Below are 13,928 nucleotides of genomic sequence, written 5' to 3'. Positions count from 1 at the left end.
CAGGCCACAAGCAAAGAGCTGGATGGGAAAGTGGAGCAGAAATCCATATGGAATACTGGCACTGGCAAAGCAAGGATTTAGCCTCTGAGCCATTGCACGGAGCTCTAAATTAGCTTTTTTGTGAGTTCTAATTTCCTTAATATTAGTAAGCTAGAATATCATTTGTGATCACTTCTACCTAGACAGTATTCAAAGTACCCTATTGATGATGATGATTGATTATATAGCTTTTATTGTGCCTTTTGCAAATTTCAAATATTTAGAATGAGAAAGTATCTCTAAGGTCAAAATGTGATGTCACTGTTTTAAGCTGTTCAGGAAACTGGAGGATTATTTTTTAAAGTATCCGCAATTTCTGTTGGGATGCAAACTTGAGGTCATACATAAAATAAAAGCTAGCTACTATAACTATATCTATCTATCTATCCATCTATCTATCTATCTATCTATCTATGTCTTGGGAAGAGCTAATGGATGAGTATTTGAGGACACTTGAACAAGTTAGTGGAAAAGTAGAATTAACATATAAACTCAGGGAGACGTTGCGGTACAGTGGGTCAAGTTGCCACTTGGGACTTACACAATCTACATTGGAGTTCCTGGGACTGGGTATGAACTATGAATTTGATTCAGTTTCAAGCTAATTTAACTGGTGATGTTCCAACCATGCGCAAGACTCAGATGCGGCGTCAGGCTTCCGGTTTCAGCCTGGCCTGGCCCTGGTGGGTGCATGCATGTGGAGAGTGAACCAGTGCATATCAGATTTCTCTCCCCTCTCTCTCCTTCCCTCCCCAACCCCCTTCTTGTTCCATCACTCTGCATTCTAAATAAATAAATAACTACTTAAAACCATAAAGAGATGAGTTTATTTTGGCACAAAATTTTATAATCCATGCATAGTTTTCTTATACTGTGCATTTTCCATAATACATCTTAGAATGCCAAGAGTTTTATTCATTAGAAACACTGCAAATATTATTTTTAGATAATCAAATTTGGATGCCTTAAAAATTCTACTTTACTTTGGAGATCCTAAGGCACACATACAAGAGGTTTATTATTTTGAAAATGTAACAAAAGGGAATTTTGATTCGGGAAGATTTTTAATCAGTTTACCACTATTATACATTTAAAGAAAAAAAGCTTTTCCACAAACATTTCCTCACAAAGCCGGCACTTTTATATTTACATAATATTATTATAGCAATTTTAAATGTTAATCTATGATACAACGTTATTTCAGAAAACATAAAAAATATAGTTTTTTTAGTTGCCATGCTTCCATTTTGATGAAAGCTATCTAGTTCATCCTAATATTAGTTTAACACTTTAAAAATGCATAACAGATACCCACACAGGCTCATAAGACCTTTAGGTCAGAAGGCTGTCAAATGGAATAGACGGATGGCTCATCATCGCTTAGGTCTGAGTCTTCATCTACTCCTTCAATGACTGACTTCTTCCCTTTACAACAGGATACGATTAGTCCAATCAAGAACACCTGTGAATTTAAACAATGTGTTATATCTCACATAAACAATTATCTAGACAGTAATATAATTACCATTCAAGGGAAGCAGTGTGACACAAACGGGCAGTTAACTTTATGAATAAAGAAGGTTCTACCATGCGTGGGTTACCAGTACTTACCCCAAGGAAGGCCCAGTTTCCAAAATAGTATGCAGCACTAAAGAACCAGAACTTGTGAAGGAACAGGTATGTCCGGGTAACAGTACACTGATCTATAAAAGCAAATACAAAACTATGGTAAGGTGGTTTCTTATTTTTAAGGGATCATTAATTTTATACCTAGACATTTTTAGACAAACTAATGATCAAGAGCATATAGATAACAAATATTAAAAATGAGACTGAAATCTATCTAGCTCTCTGCAAAGACCTCTTTTTTTGTTATCTTATTCAAATGTTAGGTTGCCACCAATATGATACAGTTTTAGTATATGTGCTGCCGAAGCGAGCACAATATGATACAGTTTTAAAATGAATGCCACCATGCTAAGCCAGATATACTGGATAGTATACTGGATTTTAATCAAAACAGAAAAATCATTTTAGCCTGGAGTGCCAGTCAGAAATATCCTAAAACAAGAACTAACATAAAATTTTCCCAATGAATATCGAGGAAAAAATGAATTAATTACTCTTTCCTAAGAACCCAATTCTCAGGACAGCTTAAATGTGGGAGAAATTTTTTGAGTCTTTTTTTCTGATTATTACTAAAAAGATAGCTGCTTCTTAAGAAATACAAAAGTCATTATTTACTGAGATGCTTCCTGTTTTAACTTTAGATAGCCTAATACCTGGAATTTAAAAATACCTCATGTCTTCTGCTTCAAAGAAAATGCAATTCTTTAAATAGAAACTTACATAGTAGTTATTTCATACTTACATCAGTCTCCCACACTAGAATTATTCAAATCCATTATCCCCATCATGTTATAAAGTCATCTAAATATACTACCAGATATCTAGTAAAAGATGTGTAAAGAAGCCATTCCGAAGGACTTAGGCAGTATAACCTATGGCAAGTGCATTTGCAGGAGCTGATAGAGGATAGCATCGCACATTTTAGAGGGCCTCTACTTTTCACAGAAAAAAAAAAGAATCCTTATCTTACAAGACAAATTCTACTTCCTTTATTAGTTACAAAGGAGATTATGGTTTCAGAGCACTTATTCAAGAGATAGTGGGACATTGTCCTTCATGCAATTAGGAAGCCAACACTGCATCCTACTGATGATGAAGAATATATCTTTTCTTTATATTTTTATCAACTTTGTGTTTTCAGCTTCAATACAAAAGTGTTACCTTCTCATAAAACACGAAGTTGAGCAGGCAGCTTTGTAGTTCAGATTATTACGTAAGGAATTTTTTTGAGTTGTCACATTTTTTTTGAAAAGTGGAATTTAGGTGATTATAGTTCAGCAAAATAAAAGACTCGTTACATAAAGTTTTAGATATGCTATTTAAATATTTGGATAATCAAAATTTTATGTTTTCTAATCTCTCCCACTGCACTTCAGCATTTACTGTTTACTTCTGAACTGCTCACTACCAAGACAAAGATGCTCCTTTTCCTGAAATGAAAACATGTCGTTTAACTGATATGCAACCTCTCTTTAGCAGCAAGAACTCTAACTCCTATCCACTGAGCCCTAAGGGCCTCCTTCATGCGTTTTTTTTCTCTCTCTCTCTCTCTCTCTATCATCTGAAATGTCTGGAAGGAATCTAAACAGGTACATAAGAAAAACAAAAACCTTGAAGCCCCATGAACACATGGGGTCACCTCTCCTAGCATTAGAATCCAGGATTCTGGCTAGACAACTAGGCTCTGAAGAGAAAATTCCTTCATCACTGACTCTGTGCTTCGACCTCATCTTATTCTCTCCTCTACTATAGAGTTCACATTGTGGTAGTGCAATTCTTCAACTCACAACATTTCTCTACCAAATAAGCCTGAGTGTTGTAGCGTGCCCAACAGCATTCATATTCAGTATAACTTTTTGTAGAAGCAAAAGAGATATTTTATTTAAAATAGACATTATTATACAGTATTTTCTAGTTTTTAAAAATTACAATCTGACAAGATGCTCAGGGTGCCAAAACAAGACACCTGAGTATGCCCTGAAAATGAAGAGATGGCAAAGGAGGAACCAGGCTCTGGACTGTGACTTGGAGTGGAAGAGCATTCAGCCACTTACTTGTCATGTGAACAGGCACATTTGAACTATGGAATCCGTGCACTTACAAAATGGCTAGTCGGAGCCAGTGCTGTAGCACAGTGGTGTAAGCCACCACTTATGATGCATTTGATGCTGTTGTCCCACACTGGAATGCAAGTTTGAGTCCTGGCCTCCACACTTTTCCTCCAGCTCCCTGCTAAGCACCTGGGAAGGCAGGGTCCACGCACAAGTGCATGGGTTCCTGTCTTAGGCTGGGCCAGACTGCACTGTGGTGGCCATTTGGGGAGTGATCCAGTGGACAGAAGATCTCCCTTCAGCCCCGGCTTGTCTCCCTCTGCCATCTTTCCTTCTTTCCTCTTTCGATTTCTCCTCCATTGCTCCTACTGCTCTGCCTGTCAAAGGGATAATAAGCCTGCTTCTTACAAAAAAAGTCTTTTCTCATAGAATCGTAGTAAAGATCAAATAAAGCATCAAAAGTCTCATGTGACAATTTCTTCTTTTTTCCTCTTAAGGATATAATCAAGTCCATGATAATGCAGTTCCCAAGAACTGCTGAAATAGTTGCAAGATAAACTCTTATGTTTAAACTTAAGAAGTATATGTCTAATAACAGTGGGAAAAAGAATTGCCGAGATGATATCATGGCTGCTCTCTGAATTTCATTGTATTTTTGTCTTTATGGCTAAAACAGATACAAATGCATAACGGCAAAATTCAAACGCACGTAAGCCAGAGAAACAACACATACTGCTAAATATTGGTATAATTTTAGATAAAAATAACAACTTTGAATGTTTCAAGTATGAATACAGGGATAGATTATGACCCATGCCAAAAATGTCTGTCACTGCTAATAAAGTAAGAACAGCAGTGTCCATGGCATAAGTATTACATGAGCTGTATTTATCAAAACCTATTTGGGGGAAAAAAGCTTCTCATTTAATCTTCTCAATATTGTGATCTAAACTTAACAAACAGAAGTTTCATTACTCATTTGGACACTTAAATATATTTTTAGAGTAAGAACTTCACTGAGTTAGAAATTTCAGGACCAGAGGAAAGATTATAAGACAGAGTCTCAGCTGCAGAAGCAAGTCAAGTCAAGCCATTCCTCCTCAGAGGTCTAACGATCCACTCAGTGACATTTTAAATTGGCTTATACTCAGCATCATTTGCCCATGTGTAAAACCCTATTTTTAAATGTTTTTCTGTTGCAGTATTTTATATGTTTAATGCTTTTAAAGATTGTAGACTTTGATATGAGCCTTCTAAAACAACAGAGGAATATAAAATCATTTTTTCCTTTTTGAAAATTGACAGGGTTAAAAATTCATGCACGTGAATACAGGACAAATCTTTCTGGTCATGTTAACACTATGGTATACATTTATATTCCTAAAAAGTGGGATATAACCACGGGCAAATTTTTATTGGTAAGTTCCATGTATGTATTTCTTATTCAAATGATGACCCCACATTGAATAAATGGAAGGGAGCTTCCCTCTTCACCACTTGGCCTCATTCAGCTACTCTGGTTTAGACATTTAGGGGGACCACAGATGAAAACAATGGCCTAAGAGAATTACAACACAAACTTTGATGTAATTTAAAACTAAATACAAATTACTGTTTGCTTCCTTAAGAGACTGTATTCTAAAATCAGATGTACAGGAGATGTCTGGTTGTTGTTCTTAACAAGGACATTAAAAAGTTTTAATTAAACTAAAGGTTAGCGTTAACAATAAAAATTAAAAATTGAGGCTCATGTAATTTTTTTCTCTGATGACAGACTGACTGTACCAAAAGACCAAAATTAAAAGAGCCAAAACAGCACATGTGGGGTACATGAATCACTCTAAAGACATTCGCTTCCTGGTTTCACTACCTTCCTTTGTCTCTCCTCCTACATCAGCAACAAGAGAAATACTAACAGAAATCACAACTAAACCATTGTTGTTCATATAACAACAACCTCTGCCAATTCAGCTGATAGTTTTTTTATATTTTTGTATCCTTTTAGGTTGTTGTTTTTTATGTATTTTGATTGTCACTAAAAGATTATACACTAAGAAAGCAGCATGCTTTAAATTTCTTAAAGATTTTTAAAAAGACTCTTAATATAAAGAGAACAGTTTTCATGTATGATGACCATATTTCTCTCCCTAATTTTCTTTTTCTCTCAATCCTCCTCCTTTCTTAATTTCTTTTTAATTTTTACAAAAAACATAATTGTGACACACTCTGTCATCACAGGCTTAATGTACCACTAGTCATAATATTCAAAAAATAAAAAGCAGAGACTACAGTTCCACAGAAAAAAAATAACACTCAAACCACAATGTTTTTATATTCCGTATTAGCTATCATATGTCAGAATAAAACATTTGTTTATATAAGCACAATTTGGCCATCAATCATCATGTTAAATCCTCACTTGAAATCAACTATGAGTAATTATACTTTATTTACATTTATTTATTACCTAAATCCTTATGTTACATATACATACTTACATAAAGCATTTGGAGAAACTAAGAAGCTATGGCGAATAAAGCAAGTATTTTGTGTGATCAATGCAACTGCCAGAAGATTTCACTATTTGGAATGCTACATCCTATCTCACAGTTGCCTGTAATGATGTTAATTTCAGTTTCTGATTAGGATTTTGCTACCATTGAATATAAATCTTAATTGCATATAGTCTGAGAAGCTTGAATTTTACTGTGATAAGACTTGCAGTTACTTGGCTCTGAGTAACTCACATGGCTCTGGGTCCATAAAGTAAAGGCAATAGTCTGAGGGAACTGATGGTAGAAAAAAGCTCACCAAGTTAGAGTCCATTCAGCTGAAAAATGAGCTGTAAGAATAACTGGAAAGTTAAATCATAGAGACTTTTAGGAAGCAAAAAATCCCTGTCAGATGGACTTGAATCTTATGGAATATATTTACAGGGAAAGAGCGGAGAACTAGTCATATCCAATACATGGGAATCCAAATACATGGGAAGGCAGAAACAGATGAAAATATCTACAAAAATCAAAGTTGTATTTTGTCTGAAAATTTAACAAATGGTTAACAGTTAAATCGATATTTTGTTAAATATTACTGGGGTAACTGTGTAACAAGATAAGAGAACTAAAGAACATAAAAATCATAGGAACTGTAAAATTGCATTATATATTGACAATATATAAATGGTTATTAGTCATATAAAGATAGTACTTATCAGATGCTTTCCATTGAGTAAGGGTTATAGTAGCTATTTTTAAGAAATAGCACAATATGAGCTCTGATTACATTTGAGTAAATTAAAGTATTTAGAAGGGGCTTTTATCTATATATTACGGATTTTTTAGGAGTTAGTAACCTTAAACAGTAATCTGTAGTGATTGGCTGAGAAAGTTCAGGTTTACTTTAACTGGCTTTGGTAAAGAGAACTTTGAAAGCTCATGTTTTATTTGCTTCACTATATTGTCTTGGTTGAACTCTTATCAGCACAATAAAAACATTAGGTAGAAAAAGAGGGCCCTGCGGCGTGGCCTAGTGGCTAAAGTCCTCGCCTTGAACGCCCCGGGATCCCAAATGGATGCCGGTTCTAATCCCGGCAGCTCCACTTCCCATCCAGCTCCCTGCTTATGGCCTGGGGAAGCAGTTGAGGACGACCCAATACATTGGGACACTGCACCCGCGTGGGAGACCCGGAGGAGGTTCCAGGTTCCCGGCATCGGATCGGTGCGTACCGGCCCGTTGCGGCTCACTTGGGGAGTGAATCATTGGACGGAAGATCTTCCTCTCTGTCTCTCCTCCTCTGTGTATATCTGGCTGTAATAAAATGAATAAATCTTAAAAAAAAAAAGAACCTCAATATCAAGTGACTTTCTGGATCACTAGCAAAATCCAAGAAAAATGATGCTTTAATCAATACTCAACTTTCTGGGCTGCACGGCAACCTTGCTTAACTAGGGACATAATAACTCAAGCTATATCAGCTAGATGACACCAACCAATAGAACCAATAAAATCCTCCTTCTAACATCACGCTTACAAAGATATCGTAAATTTAGTTTTCTATGCAGATAGTTTCTCTCCTACAGGAAATTAATAAGCAAAACTGACTGACATACTAGTTTCTTGCATGAAGCAAAACACAGATGATGTATATTAAGGTGTGGCAATTCGTGGACACTACTTTTATTTCATGACTTCAACTTCAGTATTGCACCACTCGTGAATTTGCTGGGATCAAATCAAATGAAGTTACCACACATTTATTTGTCAAGCAAAATATTGCAAATACATAGTTAAACCATGAAAAACATTCTTAAACTGTTGAAAAGTAAGCTTTCTAGTTTAAGATGACAGAACAAGCACAGGTACATGTTTCTCGTCCTCCTGAGACCTCACTCATGATGTTACAGTACAGGAATAAACACAGCGGAAATCTTTCAACAGCAGAAAGAATGGGAGTACCACCACCAGCTGATGAGAAGCGGCAAAAATTATCTGGAAGATGGAGGGCCACATTTAAATGGTCTCCCAAAAAGCAGCTCATTTCTCTCCCACAGATATTAAAATACAATTTGCGGATCAAGAAGCCCTTGGCTACATGCACAAGATTCCCAGCAATGACGTTTCCCAGTTTCTGATACTTAAATATGAACTGACATAAATCTGAATGGACTGTCGGATATATGCAGAAAACTACCAGTTTAAAGAACAAATAAGATAATAAGAATTACCCCAAGATACTTAGAATGGTAACTTTAAAGAAAATTGTTAAATTTTATTAAGTATCTTGGGATAGAAAAAGATGGCCGACTGCAGAGAGCTGGTGTAGGGTGGAGTAGGGAAGGAGGGGAGCCGATCCAGCAGAGAAACAGGCCAGGAGGCGCGAAACTGTAGGGAGAAGAGCGAGAAGGTCACTGGAGTTCACTAAAGCAAGAAGATCTACACAGCGTGAAGGAACAGCCGCAAAAAGTAGGAAAGAAAATACAGCACTCCGCGAGAAACCTGGTGAGTCACGATCCCAGGCAGGGGGAAGGCGGCAGAGGCTCAACCGCCCCAGGGAAAACAGAGGCGGCTGGAAGGATAGGCGCCCACACCGACAGGGGCACCAGTCCCCTGGAAGGCAGGAGCCCCCAGAGGAGGCTACTGGACTGATCATTGGGTGCATTATCCCTGCAGAAGTGGAGGAAAAGCTGGGGAGATTTCCCAGAGGCTTGCCTACCCGCTGCTCAGCGGCTCTGGGAGAGTGCAGAGGGAACAGGAGCAGCACTGTGGGACTGGGGCTCAGAGATCCCCATATGGGCTCCGAGCTGTGGACTGGCTGCGGGAGAGTCAGTGGATCCTGTTGCTGGACTCGCCCTGAGCCCCAGAGGCTGGGCAACGCTCGACAGGGCCTCACGTCCTGGGCAGAGGAGCAGACTAGTGGGGGCACGTTTCACTTAAAGGGCTCTGTGCCTCTCAGAGATCCGCTTCCATCCTTGAGAGAGTGCAGCTGAGGAAGTGGCTTCTTCAGGGCGGAGTCCCCAGCTGGGCTCAGCTAGAGAGGCCAGACCGTAGTGGGCTCAGCTGAACTGGCCGGACAGGTTTTCCCAGCAGGAGCCCGCTCGGAAAGACCTGCCTGTGGTGTTGCAGCCCTCGGCGGAGCAGCGCTTCCGAGTTTGGCACTGGGGCCGCGGAGATCTCCAGCCCAGCACAGGCCGGGGTTGGGGATTTTAGGCTCCGAGCAGCAGGAGCCCTTGCTGTGCTAACCTCAAGCCCTGAAGGAGAGTCTCGGATCAGCACTGAGGCAGAGACCCCCGCTGTATTAGCCTTGTGACCCAAAGCCCAGGCGCGGCTCAGCAGAGTGAATCTGTAGGGAACTGCCTTTGAGAGGGAGCCACAGGGGAAGGGGCCTGGCACTAGGGCTGGCCCACAAAGCCTCCTGACCCAACTCGGGGCTGTGATCTACAGACCCTGAAAGCAGCTGGTGACTCAGGCAGTAAGCCCTGCTGGGCTCAGCCGGAGACCCCAAACCAGAGCCGGCTCAGCTGAATCACCGCTAAAATCTCAAAACAACAAGAAGTAAAAACACAATGAGGAGAAGTATCAGAAAAAGCAATGACCCAGAGGAAAGATCAAGCACTCCCTCCCAATACAACCAAAAATTAATCCCAATATCTGAGATGCAAGATGAAGACATAGAGGAACTATCAGATAAGGACTTTAAGAAGCTAATGATGAAATTCGTCAGAGAGAGTGAAAAGCGCTGGGAAGAGTCTAAGGCATTCGAAAACCATATCACTGCAGAAATAAATCAAGTCAAAAAGGGAATCCTTGATATAGAGAACAAAATTGAAAGCCTAACCAACAGAATGAACACAGCAGAAGACAGAATATCAGAATTGGAAGACAATCAGAATGAAAGGCAGCAGCTCATCAAACAGTTGGAGACAAATCTAGAGAAAGCCAATAGGTCCATACAGGAAATGAAAGACAACCTCAAAAAATCAAATATTAGAATAATAGGCCTTCCCGAAGGAGTGGAAAAGGAGACAGGCTTGCAACGAGTGCTCAATGAGATAATACAGGAGAACTTCCAGAATACTGGAAATATAAATCTAGCACAAATCCAGGAAGGACAAAGAACCCCCAGTAGATACGACCCAAACAAATCGTCTCCCAGACATGTGGTCCTCAAGCTACCTTCAAGTGAATACAAGGAAACCATTCTAAGACAAGTAAGAAAAAAGGATAAGATTACTTTCAGGGGAAGGGAAATCAGGATCACAGCCGACCTATCAGAAGAAACGCTCCAAGCAAGGAGAGAATGGGGAAAAACCTATCAAATCCTGAAACAAAACAACTGCCAACCAAGAATAATGTACCCAGCAAAGCTCTCATTCATATTTGAGAATGAAATCAAATACTTCAACAGTAAAGAGAAACTCGAAGAATACATCAACACGAAACCAGCTCTGGAAAATCTCCTCAGGAAGGTGCTAAACCCAGAAAGAAAAAATACAAACCAAAATCAAAGATGGCAAATGGGAAGACCTCCCCACTAAAATCCATACAAGAAAAGTCAACCAATCAAAAACTCTAATAGTCGCAAATACACACTTGCACACTTACACTCATGGCAGCCCAAAACCAATTCCTCTCAATATTATCTCTAAACACAAATGGCTTAAACTCACCAATCAAAAGGCATAGATTAACGGAATGGATCATCAAACAGCACCCAACTATATGTTGCCTACAAGAGACACATCTAACCAGAAAATCCTGTAAGAAATTTAAAGTGAAAGGATGGAAAAAGACATTTCATGCCAATGGACGAGAAAAAAAGGCTGGTGTAGCTGTTCTAATCTCAGATGACCTAGACTTCAAGCTGACAGACATCAAAAAGGACAGAGAAGGACATTATATATTGGTGAAGGGACTGATCCATCAAGAAGTAATTACAATCGTGAACATATATGCACCTAATTCCAATGCGCCTAGCTACGTGAAGCAACTACTTACAGACTTAAGGGGAGACATAGATACACACACAATAATAGTGGGCGATCTTAACAACCCGCTAACAACTATAGACAGATCAACAAAACAAAAACTCAACAAAGAAACAACAGAGCTCGTACAAACATTAGAACAACTGGACTTGGTAGACATTTATAGAATTTTTTATCCTAAGACCACAGATTATACATTTTTTTCAGCAGTACATGGCACCTTCTCCAGGATCGACCACATGATAGGACACAAAGCAAATCTAAATAACTTCAAAAAGACAGAAATCATACCATGTACCCTCTCAGACCACCACGGAATGAAACTGGAAATCAGCAATTCAAAATGCCCAAGGAAATATAGAAACTCTTGGAGGTTGAACAATATGCTATTGAACGAACAATGGGTCAGGGAAGAAATTAAAGATGAGATCAAAAAATTTATGGAAACCAATGAAAACTCTGATACAACATTCCAAAACTTGTGGGACACTGCCAAAGCAGTGCTACGGGGTAAACTCATCGCAATTGGAGCTCATGTCAAGGCCCAAGAGAGGCGCCAAATACAGGAACTAACCATACACCTCCAGGAATTGGAAAAGCAGCAGCAGATGAGCCCCACACACAACAGGAAACAAGAAATCATCAAAACAAGGGAGGAAATCAACCAGATAGAAATAAAAAAAACCATACACAAAATCAACAAATCAAAAAGCTGGTTTTTTGAAAAGATAAACAAAATAGACACCCCGCTGGCCCGACTGACAAAGAAAAAACAAGAGAAAGCAAGAATTAACAGCATCAAAGATGAAAAAGGCAACATAACAACAGACATTACAACCATTAAGAACATAATCAGAAATTACTACAAAGCATTGTACTCCAACAAATCAGAAGACCACCAAGAAATGGAAAAGTTCTTAGACTCACACAACCTGCCAAAACTTAGCCCAGAGGCAACAATCAACCTGAACAAACCCATAACTGAAGCAGAGATTGAATCAGTGATTAAAGACCTCCCAACAAAGAAAAGCCCAGGCCCAGACGGCTTCACTCCAGAATTCTACAAAACATTCCGAACAGAACTAACCCCAATCCTCTACAAACTCTTCAAAACTATAGAAAAGGAAGCAACCCTTCCAAACTCATTCTATGAAGCCAACATTACCTTAATCCCAAAACCGGGCAGAGATCCTACAGAGAAGGAAAACTACAGACCTATCTCTTTGATGAACATTGATGCTAAGATTCTCAACAAAATCCTAGCCAACAGAATTCAAAAACACATCAGACAGATCATTCATCCAGATCAAGTAGGATTCATCCCTGGAATGCAGGGATGGTTCAACATTCGGAAATCCATAAATGTGATACACCACATCCAAAAACTGAAAAACAAGAATCACATGATAGTATCAATAGATGCAGAAAAAGCTTTCGACAAAATCCAGCACAACTTCCTGCTAAAGACCCTAACCAAGGTAGGCATAGATGGAAAAATCCACAACATAATCAAAGCAATATATGCAAAACCCAATGCCAGCATCATACTGAATGGAGAAAAACTGGAACCCTTCCCACTGAGATCTGGAACAAGACAGGGATGTCCGCTTTCTCCGCTGCTATTCAACATAGTTCTAGAGGTACTCGCTGAGGCCATAAGACAAGACAAAGAAATCAAAGGAATCCAAATGGGAAATGAAGAAGTCAAGCTTTCACTATATGCAGATGACATGATTCTTTATATGGAAGAGCCAAAAGGCTCAACACAGAGACTACTAGAACTTATACGAGAGTTCGGTAGAGTGGCAGGGTACAAAATTAATGAACAAAAATCAACAGCCATAGTGTATGCTAACAGCCCCAAGTTGGAAAAAGATCTAACCAGCAAGATACCATTCAAAGTAACAAAGGAAAGCATGAAGTATCTGGGAATTAACCTAACCAAAAATGTTGGAGACCTATTTGAGGAAAACTACAAACTACTTAAAAAAGAAATTGAACAAGATCTAGAAAGATGGAGTAACATCCCATGCTCCTGGATAGGTAAAATCAATATCATTAAAATGTCTATACTGCCAAAGGCAATATATACATTCAACGCAATCCCAATCAAATTGCCCAAAACATTCTTCACAGATCTGGAAACAATGATTCAAAGGTTCATCTGGAAACACAAAAAACCACGAATAGCTAGAACCATTCTCAAGAACAGGAAGTTAGCAGGGGGAATCACAGTCCCAGACCTCTGGACATACTATAGGGCAGTGGTTATCAAAACAGCCTGGTACTGGCAAAAAAATAGAGAAGAAGATCAATGGAGCAGAATAGAAACACCAGATGGGAACCCACACAAATACAGCCAAATAATCTTTGACAAAAAGACAAACGACAACCCAGGCAAATGGGAAGGTCTGTTCAATAAATGCTGTTGGGACAACTGGTTGATAGCCTGCAGAAACAAAAAGATAGACCCACATCTCTCACCATATACTAAGATCAAATCCAAATGGATAAAAGATTTAAACCTACATCCAGAAACCTTCAAACTTTTGGAAGAAAATGTTGGAAACACACTGGAACACTTAGGGGTAGGCCCTCACTTCCTAAAAAAGACTCCAAATGCAGTAGAAATCAAGACCAAAATAAACAAGTGGGACCTCATCAAACTAAGAAGCTTCTGTACAGCTAGAGAAACAATCAACAAAGTAAAAAGGCAACCCACAGA

General features: G+C 38.9%; 1 protein-coding gene across 1 annotated transcript in view; it reads right to left on the bottom strand.

The window, feature by feature from the left end:
- Nucleotides 1-843: 843 nt before the first annotated feature.
- LMBRD1 (LMBR1 domain containing 1) overlaps nucleotides 844-13,928 on the bottom strand; it is a 113,062-nt gene continuing 99,977 nt past the window's right edge. The window contains exons 15-16 of the mRNA XM_004580471.4: nucleotides 1,651-1,742; nucleotides 844-1,501 (exon numbers count right to left, since the gene is read on the bottom strand). Of these exons, the coding sequence (XP_004580528.2) occupies nucleotides 1,388-1,501; nucleotides 1,651-1,742 (206 nt within the window). The 3' untranslated portion in view covers nucleotides 844-1,387. The remainder of the gene's footprint in view (nucleotides 1,502-1,650; nucleotides 1,743-13,928) is intronic.

The sequence above is a fragment of the Ochotona princeps genome, chromosome 1, assembly GCF_030435755.1.
Source record: "Ochotona princeps isolate mOchPri1 chromosome 1, mOchPri1.hap1, whole genome shotgun sequence".
In the NCBI taxonomy this organism is placed as follows: Eukaryota; Metazoa; Chordata; class Mammalia; order Lagomorpha; family Ochotonidae; genus Ochotona; species Ochotona princeps.
Note: the sequence above shows the minus strand (reverse complement) of the source record. Positions and strands in the feature narration are given on the sequence as shown.